Raw genomic sequence first — 13,880 nt, 5'->3', positions numbered from 1 at the left:
TGGTGACACAGAGTGGTGACTCCCAATGGGGAGTGGGAGGGGGGGCTCGAACTCACAAACTGAGAGATCATGACCTGAGCCGAAGTCGGACGCTTAACCGACTGAGCCACCCAGGCGCCCCATGAAAATGAAACACTTTAAATCTGAATTTCTAGGTTGAGGTAATAGAGGCTGGGGTGATGAGGCTGGGTGAGAAAAAGGAACGGGGAACATTTAGTAACCGTTCCCAAAGAAGCGTTCTACAAATGTTAGTAAGCGCCAGGTCCTCCGTTTCCAGTGAAGTTAGGGAGAGACAATACGCTTGAAGTGCAGCAGGAGAGATTTATGCTAAAATTCAGACAGCCTGCCTGCGTTCTGAGGTTCTCGAATATGTTACTAAGCAGAGCAGGACTTGCCCCACAAACAAGGCTGGAGAGTTTTCCAAGATTCCGAGTCATTAGGCAGGGTTTCCAGGGACAGCAGTGCCACGGCCTCGATTGTTCCCCGAGATAATCTGACCTGATTCGCAGAAGAAAGCCTATGGAATTGTATTGACTCAAACTTTACCTAAAAAGGGGGATAGCAACCAAGCAGTGGAATAGGTCAGGTCTTTCTGAAGATGGGGGCTCAGACTAGCCCATTTATTTCATAATTGTACAAATGCCGTAGCAGATGAAAAACCGCAGTTAACCTTCCTGAGCCAAACATGAGAAGAATTTATATTTCTGCTTAAAACTGAAGGGCTTTCAATGCAAAGGAACTGGTAAGGCTGGATTTCAAAGTTTCATGTTGGGAGTATCATACACAGACCGTAATGAGGGTAGAGGCGAAGGAAGCACATTCTTTAAGCTGCTTCCATGAAAAACTTCAATCAACTGCTAGCTTTTGCTTTGCAGATCTGTGACATATGTCCCTTGACCTTTACCAACTACCCTTTCACGTTTGACACTTAACGTTTCCTACATGATTAAAATTCAGCGTTAATTAATTTCAACAATATCAGTTAAGTTATATTTAGCCGAGAACACTCACTTTTGTCTTCTGTGAGTAGCATTGCAGTGTTATTACAAAGAGGTAGTCACGAGGGCAACAGATACGAGAAGAGAAGAATGATTCAGTGTGCAGATAATTGTTTCGAGTGAAATTTAGCTTGGTATTTTTGTTCCTGTCCTCAGTAGAACTGAGATTTAGCACCTCGCCTTGGCATTTAGCCCCCACCCCCACACAGGAGGAGGCTGTGCTGGGCGGGTGCTGAGAACGAGCCACACCAGAGTTAAATTATAGCTCAGTTCTAACACTGGCAAGAATTTTCTCTGGCCAGCTCTTGGGTGCAAAGCTGGTGATTCCAAAAGAGAGGCAAGGCATCCCTAGAAAGGATCTCCATATGGTGTGGCATCACCCTCACTGAGGGAGGTTGACACGGTTGTTTAAAGAGCATCACCCCAAAGGTGGTGACCATTCCCAAAGAAATCAGTGGAAGCCAGAATATTTAGACACAGCAGAGTTCTACTTCTAACCTTAAAATGTCACCTATAGGGTTGTCTTATTGGTGGGTTATTCTGCAATGTGACCAAAAAGCTCACAGGAAATGGAGAGAGCCTAAGAAATGTGACCTCTTTCCCTGAGTTTTACATTTTTATTAGTTTATTTATTCCATGCTCTTTTAACTCTGGGAAAAGACTAGGATAAGGATATGGATATGCAAATCTTGCTTTTACCTGAAGCTCAAAATGCTATAGAGCCATTACAACTGCTGCTTTTGGGGATGTTAGCATGAAATCATGGTCTGCAAGTTTACTGTGCCACTGAAACCCTTGCCCTTTAGATCCATGTACAAAACAGGAAGAGAGAAGCTCTCCATTTGGTAGATAGTACAGATAGAGCACAATTCATATGTGACTCACCCATATATGTCTCACTGAACAGTCAGTAATAATAATAGTAAATTGAATTTTGGGGTTCTTTAGACAGTAGCTATTAAAAACAATTAAACAAAGGAAAACAACTTTGTAGAATTTTCATTTGTGTATGACCAAACGTTTTGCCTCCCAGAATTCAACTTTTGTAGTCTAGAATCTAGTTCCATGCCCTTGTCTCATCCTTTACCTATGAGGGCACTTGATCCCTGGCAGATTCTGTGTTCCTGCCCACCCCATAGGAAAAATGAAAGCCAAGGATGTAGGTAGCTCTTTTCCAGTAGTCAAGCAATTCAACATCAAGCCACATTTCTTCTGCTTGTGTCCCTAATAGAATGTCCCTGTCCTAGTAATTGGCCTTGAGTCTGAACCTGAGGCCAAGTCTAGGTAGGCCAGGACCTACCTAGCTTGGAGGTCCAAGCTGTTTGGACCACCAAATACCTATCGTGGTCCTAGTGCATGGGAACCTAACCAGCCCTTCAGGACAGGGTCTATGTTTTGTTTTGTTTGCTCAATTTCCTCCCTGCCAGCTCCCCACTGACTCCCAGTTCTGAGATCTTGTCTTATAATAATGGTCTGATTACCACCAAAAACCTCTCTGGTTCCAATCTCCAGCTCAAGCCTCTGACATGAGTCCACTCTGGGCTCCCGGTCGGCTGGCCCTGCCTATTACTGGTCACAGCAGCCCTGAATATGTCCACTTCCGGCAGTCACTGAGCCTTCTGGTTATTCTGATTCACCTTTCAAACTGGACTGACTCCCACACCTTCCACTGAATAAATTGCTAGGAGCTCATGTACCATCCCCATGGGCTCCTCAGTTCCTGGTCCTGGTTCTTCCTCCCATTCTGTCCTTCTGCAGTTGACTTTGGCCATGGCCTGTGATGAAGTAATGCCAGAAGAGGCAGAGCTTCAGTATTTAGAGGATCAAACACAGATGAAAAGGGGAAAATCATACTGTATATTTAGGAGCAAATAGCATTTTTAAGAGTGGGAAGACTTTATAAAAAAAAAAATGTAGTGCCTTCTAAATCTTTTTGGCATCACTTGGTTTAATATAAGATGGAAACATTTTTGTTTCAAATATTTACTTTCAAATTAAAATTCCAAACTTGAAAATTCTGTGTTTTGCAATGTTTCTTTGGTGGGCCAAATAGGGGGCTTTTCAAACTCCTTGAGATTAAGTAATTTTATTTTGTAATTTAGTTTTCTGTCTGTTTTTACATTTGAAGGTGTTACACAATGGCCTCATTATGGAGATGAAGCATCCAACCGTGGGGAAGATCTCAGTCCCAGGTTTGAAAACTTTGGTTATTTTCGTCAATACCTTCCTTCATTAATTATTCCCTGTGCTGATCCCTGCAGGTAGCTGGTGATTCCCCAAACAGTTTGTCAAGACATTATCCAACTTCTTCATTTGGATGAAAGGGAAACCTTAGAATCTTACCCACAAGCACATATACCTAGGCTACGGACTTGTGTCTTCGTTTTAACGAATATCTGATTGCCCTGGTAACCAAAATTGGTCATATTATCTGACTCCATTTTATGTAATCACATGCTCACAAAACTACACAATGTAACTGCCGAAGATAGACAACAATAGATGTGGCAACTATTCTGAAATTACACATGGTTCATAGGTGAATGGGAAGGTAAGCCAGGCACAATGGAACTGGCATCCAGGGAAGGCTAGTGGCTGCTCAGACCAGGACATTTTTTTTCCTGAACTATGATTTACAGTGAGGATCTCAGCTTTGTAGATAAGGAAACAAAATATTTTCACTTAACTCAAAATACATTGAATTTTTCTAAGTTGACTCATACCAAACAAACTCACTAAGACATTTTGGTCCGAGCCAAAATGCCAACTTTTTCACTTCCGGGAGAGAGTTCTCTTTCCAGCAGCCAGAAGCCTCAGAGCATCCAAACTGTAGTGAGAGCTCATGACCAGCTTGCTACCCCGACAAATCTCACTTCTCTAACAACCATAATGTTACTGTTCCTCAGCTCAGTTGTCTCTACTTGGGGCACTGCTGGGAAAACACACCATGTTCTTGTTCCTCGGGTCCCTCTTTTATAGACTATATATAAACCATACACTTATTTTTGTCTTTTCTTCTGACAGAGGATAATGAAATTAGTTAGGATACAACTTTGGTCATTGTTTACTTGAAGCTCAGTGCTGGTTACCTTGCTTGAAATTTGGGCATTCCCCAAACCCCTCACTCACCTGAGTCAAAACAGCATAGAGGGGTGCCTGGGTGGTTCAGTCAGTTAAGTGTCCAACTTTGGCTCAGGTCATGATCTCCCAGTTTGTTAAGTTCCAGCCTCACATCAGACTCTCTGCTGTCAGCACAGAGCCTGCTTTGGATCCTTTGTCCCCCATCTCTGCCCCTCCCCCATGCTCGCTCGCTATCTCTCTCTCTCTCTCAAAATAAATAAACAGCATAGAATATTTACGTCTCTAGGTATCAGATGGCACTTATTGAATAACTGCTATTGTTAAGTATTATGTAGCTATAATCTAATTTCAGGATTCAGGATCAGCTTGATAACACAGTCCCAGAACAAATCAGATCATGACCATTGGTGCAAGAAGGAAAAGAAGAGGAAAGTGGGATGATAAAGTAAGTTGAAAGAGAAAATTCTTATGTACAGGAGTATAAGGACCACTGTCTGGGAATTAAGGAAGGTAACTAAGAGAGAGAGAGAGAGCAGGTGTAAGCATGTCAGAGACTGGAACCACATGTGAACAGGGAAATGCTATGAGATGTAGACAGGTGGTGGAGGAAAAATAAAAGAATTATAAAAGCTAAGACAGTCACTTGTTGACTCATATTATTGAGCATACTCCATATACACATTCCATGGGCAATGCTTTGGGTCCTGGGAATGTAAAAATAAACCAGACCTGACCACATGAAGCTCAAACTCAATGGAGAGTCAGGTAATAAAAGCAACCAACAAATGTTCTGGTAAGGGTTAAGTCATGATAAGTGCAAAAAAAAAAAAAAAAAAGAAAGAAAGGACAGACCATGTATTGTCGTAGAGAATAATGGAGGCAGATGGGACTTACATTAGTTTGAGTGATCAGAGAAAGCCTGGTCACCTATCAATGGAGAATTGAAGGATAATAAGAAGTTGACATTTGAAGAGTAGGGGAACGGTATTCCAAGCAGAGGGACCAGCATGTGAGAAGACTCTGAGTTGGGAAAGAGCAGGGTATATTTTAAGCCAATAAGAAAGGTGAGGTAAGGAGTGGGAAGTCAGACTGCAGAGAGAGGCAGAGCCGGGACACCCTGCCAGATGTGGTTTTACTCTAATTTGATGCAGGGGAGTGAAATGGCACAATTTATAACTAAAAGCAGGCAGTCACGTTTGGAAGTTGTTACGGTACTTCAGGTGATTCTGTCTTAAGTTAGGGTCATGGCAATAGCAGTGAAGAGTGGGGGTGGTCAAAAAAATTTAATCAGTGTTTTCAGTGTGAGGAGATCTTAAAAAATATTTTCTCTAATATTTTTTATTTTTTTATTTTTACTTTTTAAATGTTTACTTATTTATTTATCTTGGGGGGGGTTGCAGAGAAAGAGGGAGAGACAGAATCCCAAGCAGTTCCATGCTATCAGCACAGAGCCTGACAGGGGGCTTGATCTCATGAACCGTGAGATAATGACCTGAGCTGAAATCAAGAGTCTGACACTTAATTGACTGAAGCACCTAAGTGCCCCTATCCAGCAGTTTTTAATTTTAATTTTTAAAACAGTGGAACTGAGTTCCAAGTGAAACCTCAATATCTAAAATATATTAAAGCAGAGTTCTGCTGGTTGAGAGGTTAGCACTCTAACTGTTAAGCTTTCTTCCACTGCTTCCATCAGGCTGTCTCCTCCAAACACCTGCTTGGAACCATGGGATCTAAAGAACATTCAAGAACCTCTGATGAAACTTTATTCTACAAGTTTACAGATGAGATCATAGTCATTAATATCCTCAATACATGGGAGGAAAGGGTAAACATTTGAAAGTTAATTATAGTTGTTGGTATAGGAGGGAGAAAAGTAAGTCAGTGGTCAACCTACAATGAAGTTATTGGTTCTGGCACTCTCTCAATCAATCAGATGTGAATTTGTTGGCTTTCCTGGCAAATGAATGAACATCAATCTTGGGGAGAGAGAAATATTTTTTTTAGATTCCTAAGGAAAAAGCATACCCTTTTTGCTCATTTTATTTTATTTTTAATTTTTATTTATTTATTATTTTTTAATGTTTATTTTTTGAGACAGAGAGAGAGGAAGAGAGAGAGCACAAGCAGGGGAGGGTCAGAGAAAGAGGGAGGCACAGAATCTGAAGCAGGCTCCAGGCTTTGAGCTGTCAGCACTGAGCCCCATGTGGGGCTGAATTCATGAACCGTGAGATCATGACCTGAGCAGAAGATGGACACTTAACTGACTGTGCCACCCAGGTGCCCCCCTTTTTGCTCATTTTAATTTATAAGTGTATCACTTAGCTACTGTGATGATAATGCTGTGTAACAAATAACCACAAAAATCTCAGTTCCATTCAAACATAAGCATTTATTTATTCCACACAAGTAGACCAGGTAGGGGGTAGCCAAGCTGGACTTGCCTGGGTGACTTTGCTTTTGGGTGCAGGTCTGGCCAAGCGTGGCTCCTCACTATAACATGGGCTCAGCTCTGCCCCACGTATCTCTCACATTCTTCACATGGCAATGGCAGGAAAATAAGAAGGCAAACAGAAACCACAAGGCCACAGAAGAACCGATGCATAACTAGCAGACCCTTCTGTCGGCATTCCATTGGCCAAAGCAAGTTTTAGGCTGTGTTCCAAGGAGTGGAGGAATGTTTCTCTCTTTTTAAGAGAAATTGCAGAGTTACATGGAAGCCTGGGCAAAGAGGGGTAAATAATTGAGGCCAAAAATTCAATTTACCACAATACAATTCTCAGATCTTCAACTCTTTCGTTTTTATCTGTTATTTTTATCTTTATTTCCCTTTGGAAAATACTATTTTTGTTTCTTTAATTTCTGTTGAGTTCAGGCATATTTTTGATATATCTACTTTATTGACTTACCTTGTATCCGTTCTATAAGATTATCAGTATAGGAAATCTCAGATTTCTGGTGAAATGGATATGTTTAGGTTATTTTTGGAATTAGCATCTGAGCATCTCTTGAGAGCAGCACATTTGGACCACCCGTGAAAGAGGAGAGACAATTCTGCTTATGGATGTCAAAAAAGAAGTTGCTGTTGTATTTCCTAACTCACTGTATCCTACTGCGAGGCCACTCAGACAGGGTAAGAGGTATTAAGTGTAAAGGGAATTTATAAGTAAATAATTACATTTTTTCCTGTGGATTTCCCCTTTCACTGATTGTATTTACCTATGATAGTTCTGCCTTTCTTTGTAAAGGATGTCCCCATTGGACAAGTTTTAGGCTATAGTTTGAATGCTGCAGAAACACCTCTAATTCTCCCACAATGCCTCAATGAGGTGAATCTGCCAAAACAGGAAACCCAGAGTGGAGTTAAAAGTGATATTATGCTACATTGTGTTCTAGTTGGCTAGTGGAGACATGTTTTTGAATTCATTAAATGCAGTTTATATATTTATATATGTATCTTTACATTTCCAATAAAAGCCCTTATTAACATTACCTAAAACTACCTATTTAAATTTCCTTTAATATTAAGGAATTTCTTGTGACCTTTACTGAATTTTCTATACAATGCACTAATTTGAAAAGTTTTCTTAGTCAGTTCTAGAAATATGTCTCTTGAAGAACAGCAGTAATTCTTTAAAAAAAATTTTTTTTTAATTTTATTTAAATCCAAGTTAGTTAACATATAGTGTAATAATGGTTTTAGGAATAGAATTTAGTGATTCATCACTTACATAGAACATCCAGTGCTCATCCCCACAAGTGCCCTTCTTGACGCCCACCACCCATTTAGCCCATCCCCCCCCACTTCCCCTCCACCAATCCTCAGTTTGTTCTCTGTATTTTAGAGTTTTTTATGGTTTGTCTTCCTCTCTGTTTTTATCTTATTTTTCCTTCCTTTCCCCTAGGTCCATTGTTTTGTTTCTTAAATTCCACATGTGAGTGAAATCATATGATATTTATCTTTTTCTGACTGACTTATTTCACTTAGCACAAAACATTCAAGTTCCATCCACATTGTTGCAAATGACAAGATTTCATTCTTTTTGATCCCCAAGTAATGTTCCATTGTGTGTGTGTGTGTGTGTGTATATATATATATATATATATATATATATATATATATATATATTACATCTTCCTTATCCATTCGTCACTCAATGGACATTTGGGCTCTTTCCATACTTTGGCTATTGTCAATAGTGATGCTATGAACATTGGGGTGCATGTGCCCCTTCAAATTTTGTATCCTTTGGATAAATACCTAGTAGTGCAATTGCTGGGTTGTAAGGTAGTTCTATTTTTAATTTTTGAGGAACTTCCATACTGTTTTCTAGAGTGGCTGCACCAGTTTGCATTCCCACCAGCAGTGCAAAAGAGTTCCCTTTTATCCACATCCCTGGCAACATCTGTTGTTTCTTGAGTTGTTAATTTTAGCTACTGACAGGTGTGAGGTTGTGTTTTTGATTTGTATTTCCCTGACGATAAGTGATGTTGAGCATCTTTTCATGTGTCTGTTAGCTATCTGAATATCTTCTTTGGAAAAGTGTCTGTTCATGTCTTTTGCCCATTTCTTTACTGGATTATTTGTTTTTTGGGGGTGGTGAGTTTCATAAGTTCTTTATAGATTTTGGATACTAACCGTTTATCCAATATGTCACTTACAAATATCTTCTCCCATTCCATCTATTGCATTTTAGTTTTGCTGACTTTTTTTTTCCCATGGGGAAATTTTTATCTTGATGATGTCCCAATAGTTCATTTTTGCTTTTGTTTCCCTGGCCTCCACAGACATGTCTAGTAAGAAGTTTCTCTGTCCGAGGTCAAAGAGGTCAGCAATAATTCTTATACAATATTTATTGCACCATTTTTAGAGATGATAAATCCACACCATTCCCTTAGGTGCTCAGTTTAGAGCTCTCATATAGGATACTAATTGATCAATACCTTAAAGGTCTTGGTCAATCAATTTTAATATTCTTTTTTTTTTTTTCTTTTCAACGTTTTTTTTTTTTTTTTTTTTAAATTTATTTTTGGGACAGAGAGAGACAGAGCATGAACGGGGGAGGGGCAGAGAGAGAGGGAGACACAGAATCGGAAACAGGCTCCAGGCTCCGAGCCATCAGCCCAGAGCCTGACGCGGGGCTCGAACTCACTGACCACGAGATCGTCGCGGGGCTCGAACTCACGGACCGCGAGATCGTGACCTGGCTGAAGTCGGACGCTTAACCGACTGCGCCACCCAGGCGCCCCTCAATTTTAATATTCTTTTAACAAGGATAGGAAATTATTAACCTCTTCAAAATTTCTTTTAGCTACTTAAATAATTATTGTAAGTACTTAATACACTGTTTCAATATTTGTAATCATTATTGATACTAAAGTGAGTAGTATGATCTAAATTATTCCTTTTATTAGTTTATATCTGTTGCAACATACTCCCTTTTCATATCATTTCCCACTACCTCCAATCTATAGTCAATAATTAAGAAAGAAATTTCATTTGTGTGGATACATGTCTTTGAAAACATATGAACTAGTTAATGTTCATGAACTATCTGTAAGTATGAGTCGTAGTTAAGCTCATACCATTGTTCTTTATTTCATATATTGTTCATTAAACTACTCTCTCATTTGAGCTTTAAAGCCTATTTGACAGTTTTAAAAGTGGAAAGAGACTAAGAAAAATTAATTCTTAGTGGGGATATAAATGACAAAATGCATCCTATCTCTCTTTGCCAGGCTTAAATATTCTGGTATTCCAAGAGTCCCCAGGAGGGCAACGTTCATTAGTTGCAGGTCACCATTAGTTTAATGACGGAGGTATCAACACAGTGAGCACAATGTACTAATATGCTCATAATTAACTAATGTAACCTGAGAACTGAGTTGAGTAGTAAAATCTCAAACACACAAACTTCACTCTATGGTCTTCTATTGGCTAGATGAAGCTCTGGTAATAGAGCTGTGCCCAGATCAGGCTCAGTCGCTCAGGAGGCTTACACTTCACCAGGGAGGGCTTATTGGACTAGAAGGAAAAGGGGAACCAGAATTTCCATGGAGAACCTGAGGCCACAGCAGGGTGCTGGGAGAGCACAGACCAGGGAGACCTCATCTAGTGTGTGGCATCAGGGGAGGCTTCCCTAAGAAGTGAAATGTACAGACACACAAAAAATGGCCAGCTGTCAGTTGGCAAATCTGGTGTGGGCTGTGGGGGCCTTCAGGAGGCCATGCTGGTGTACAGGAGGAGCTGAGGAAGGGCTCAAAGGGACTAAGTGAGAGGGGCAGGTTCACAGTCACCCTGACGAGGTAGGCAGAGGCAGGAAGAATAAGACCTAACACAGAACTAATGACCAAACTAAAAACAAATCAGAATGTAAAGGAGATCTATGCCAAGGTCTCTGAGGTCCTTAGTATCTGGAGAAGGGATCTGGAAGAGGAGCTCAGGTCGAAGCCTCAACCTGGTTTGGCAGATGTTCTCACTGACTGCTTTTAGGTATAATTTCTAGAAACCTTCTAACTCCATTGGAGATTTTTGTAAAACTCATAATGTCCTGAAGTTTAAACTATGAAACTGATAGCAGTTTGTATGTAATTGCTAAATTAAAAAGTAAGTTAAAGTTCACACCACAACATTTCATCAAAAAGAGATTGGCCATTATATAAACATCACCTTATTTGTGACTGTAGTGGAAAGATATTCCACTGGTTATCACATTCCAAAGGACTGCCCGTTTCCACGACGCCATTTGTCATTTGCATCTTGTAATTCTGCTGCCCATTGGCCTTTTAGCCAGAGTGGAACATGCTGTCCTCCATGGTCTATGTAGGTGCCAAATCACCTTGGTTTTGAGTTCCAAACTTCAAAGGCTGTCACTGAAATAGAGTTTGATGTGTAACTCTAAACTTTCTCACCATAACCATTTACAGATACTTCCCTGTGTGTACTGCAATTGTCCGATTCCAGTAGCACTTCTGGGAAGTATTTTAATGGGGAGTGTGTCAGTGCTCTTAAAGGGAAGTAGTCTTCTGTGCCTGTGAAGCGATTTTATTATTTATTTATTTACTTACTTATTTATTTTAAATGTGTTATTTTTTTAATATAATTTATTGTCAAATTGGTTTACATACAACACCCAGTGCTCATCCCAACAAGTGCCCTCCTCAGTGCCCATCACCCACATTTCCCTCTTCCCCTTCCCCCATCAGCCTTCCATTTAAGTGTCCATCAACTGATGAATGGATCAAGAAGATGTGAAATGATTTTAAATTGAATTACCCTTGCCTGCTTGTACCCTGATCTGTGTTTTTCAGCAAGCAGCTCTAAGTTCTTTCATTTTATTTTTTTAAGTTTATTTATTTATTTTGAGAGAGAGCAAGAGAGCAAATGAGCCTGAGCAGGGGAGGGGCAGAGAGAGAGAGAGAGAGAGAGAGAGAGAGAATCCCAAGCAGCATCCACGCTGTCAGCACAGAACCCAATGTGGGGCTTGAACTCATGAACCGTGAGGTCATGTCCTGAGCTAAAATCAAGAGTCAGATGCTTAATTGACTGAACCACCCAGACACTTCTTTAAGTTCTTTTAAATAAAACTTTTGTTAAGTCTTTTCCCCATAATATTTTAACATTCGTATTTGGACTCTGCAACAGTTTTTAACTAGTCAGTGTTGGGGCAGGAAGGACAATCACTGCTGTGAGTTAATGGAGCTCAAACCAACTTATTGGAATATTGATGTCTGGATTTTATAGTGAAATTTGAAAACGTTGAATGTACTTCTGTGATTACCTGACATTTTTTTTTATTTCTTTAAAAAAATTTTTTTAAACATTTATTTATTTTTGAGACACAGAGTGAAAGCAGGAGAGGGGCAGAGACAGAGGGAGACACAGAACCAAAAACAGACTCAAGACTCCACACTGTCAGCACAGAACCCCACAGGGGCTTGAACCCACAAACCATGAGATCATGACCTGAGCTGAAAAGTCAGATACTTAACTGGCTGAGATACCCAGGTGCCCCTATTTTTTAATTTCTGAATGTTTTGCAAGACTTTTTATAAATGATGAACATCTTTCTTTTGTAAGCTTCTGGAGGACAAAAATATCATTTGAAATCAAACCAGCACCCTCTATACCAACTAAATAATTAATAGACATTTTCTGGGTGATGATTAGAATAAAAAACTATTAGGTGAAAAATAATTAAAAACATGATTTGTGACAATTTTAAGCAGTGTGGATTTTTTATGAACAGATGGACTATTTATGAACAGAATAACGTGGAAGTTATCTGAAAGAGATTTATTGTACATTTTTAGTTTGTTTCCAGTTTGAAGTACACACTTTACATGGAGTGACCACCTAGTCTCTTGTATCGTCACCAGTCTTCCTCCGCTAAGCTTTCATGTCGTCCTCGTGCTTTTAGCTGTTTTATTCCCTTTAGATAGAAACTTAGATAGTGTCTCTGAAATCACATACCCTCAAAGTGCAGTTACATTTCTACAATCGTTTACAGCAATGGACAAAGCTGTCACAGATCTCACCAGGGAGAAAGAAAAATTAAGAGGAACCAAAGTTTCAGCTTGTATCCCTCCATAAAGTTTAAAAATGTCGGTGTGCTCGTAAGGAATCCTATGTAAAGCCAATCTGAGAGTGGAAGGTGAGATAAGTTATTTCTTCCAGGTAGAAAAATCTTTCAGATGACAACAGGAAGAGTGTGTAAAGTTTTCATGTTGTGTGTAGTACTCAATCTATCTTCTAGAAAGAGCATACTCCTTCGGGGACCAGGTTAAGCTGTAAAGAGAGGAAACAGATGAAAGCAAGGTTCTACAGGCTGTCAACAGAATGAGAGAAAGCTGGCAGGGAAATGAATTTTCAAATAGACTAGCCATGGTACTTCCCAAAGTCCTCAATTATTTTTAACTTTATTAAACCCTTAACCCATGGCAATGTACTGAGAGTTAAATAAATCAGTGTATTCCCAGGTGATTTGACATTGAGTGCCTGCAGCCTTCTCTGGCAGTCTTGTTACAATGAGGCAGGGCCGTAGACATTGTTATCCTTTAGTGAGAAATGAATAGCACAGTGACTTCCCTTCCTAGGAGAGCAGGGAGGAAGCAGAGGAGGAGTGAATCGCATCTCCAGGAATGTCTTTCCATAAGGAACTGGAGAAGCCCTAAGAGCCAAGTTACTGTCGCTGATATGACTTAGGGATCTCCATCAACTATGCTTATCTGTGCCATGAGGAAGAAATATTTTGTGAGAGCTGGGCTTTCATGCTCAGGGAATTCATGTTCCTGTTAGTAGGGACTGGGAAAATGGCCAAGATCTCAGTTGTTCCTCTTCAACCTGTCCTCATCAATCTCAGCACTGAGATAAGTGAATCTGTCTAGTAGACAATAAACTCTTGTTGCAAGTCAGTCCTAAGTTATCAATAAAGTTCTGGGGCGCAGAGTTGTTTTCACTATTAGGAAGTGACATGTAGGCTGAAGACTTTTTCTGGGTGAATATTTAATTGGAGGTGTTTTCTCCAACTATCACTCTGCAGAATGATCCTTGAGGTTAGGGGTGTTTGAAATCATCTGAGAAGACCACTGAATGTTGAACAAAATCTAGAAATCCAAACCAAACAAAATAAAAACAAATGGCTACACGAAGAGTGGGAGTCTCAGGGATGGTTAAGCATTTTTGGTTATTTTGTCCTAAAAGGTGGATGGATTAGATGTCTTCTGGGATCCGTGCTAGAGTCCTTGCTGCCCTAGTAGCAGCCAACTTACATTGGGTACCCAGAGAAGTCTTTTTCTGGATCA

The 13,880-nt window shown here is 40.0% G+C and overlaps 1 protein-coding gene across 5 annotated transcripts in view; it reads left to right on the top strand.

Moving 5' to 3' along the window:
- Nucleotides 1-13,880, top strand: part of SUGCT (succinyl-CoA:glutarate-CoA transferase) — a 746,174-nt gene that overhangs the window by 639,596 nt on the left and 92,698 nt on the right. For 4 of the 5 annotated variants that reach the window (XM_042963790.1, XM_042963765.1, XM_042963780.1 and 1 more), the window contains one exon: nt 3,127-3,190. In XM_042963790.1, coding sequence (XP_042819724.1) covers nt 3,127-3,190 — 64 coding nt within the window. Of the gene's footprint in view, nt 1-3,126; nt 3,191-4,431; nt 5,355-13,880 lie in introns of those variants that run through there. The other variant, XM_042963775.1, reaches the window with a different exon arrangement.

The sequence above is a fragment of the Panthera tigris genome, chromosome A2 (genome assembly GCF_018350195.1).
Source record: "Panthera tigris isolate Pti1 chromosome A2, P.tigris_Pti1_mat1.1, whole genome shotgun sequence".
Lineage (NCBI taxonomy): Eukaryota > Metazoa > Chordata > Mammalia > Carnivora > Felidae > Panthera > Panthera tigris.
The sequence above is the reverse complement of the archived record's forward strand: the minus strand, read 5'-3'. Positions and strand labels throughout refer to the sequence as shown.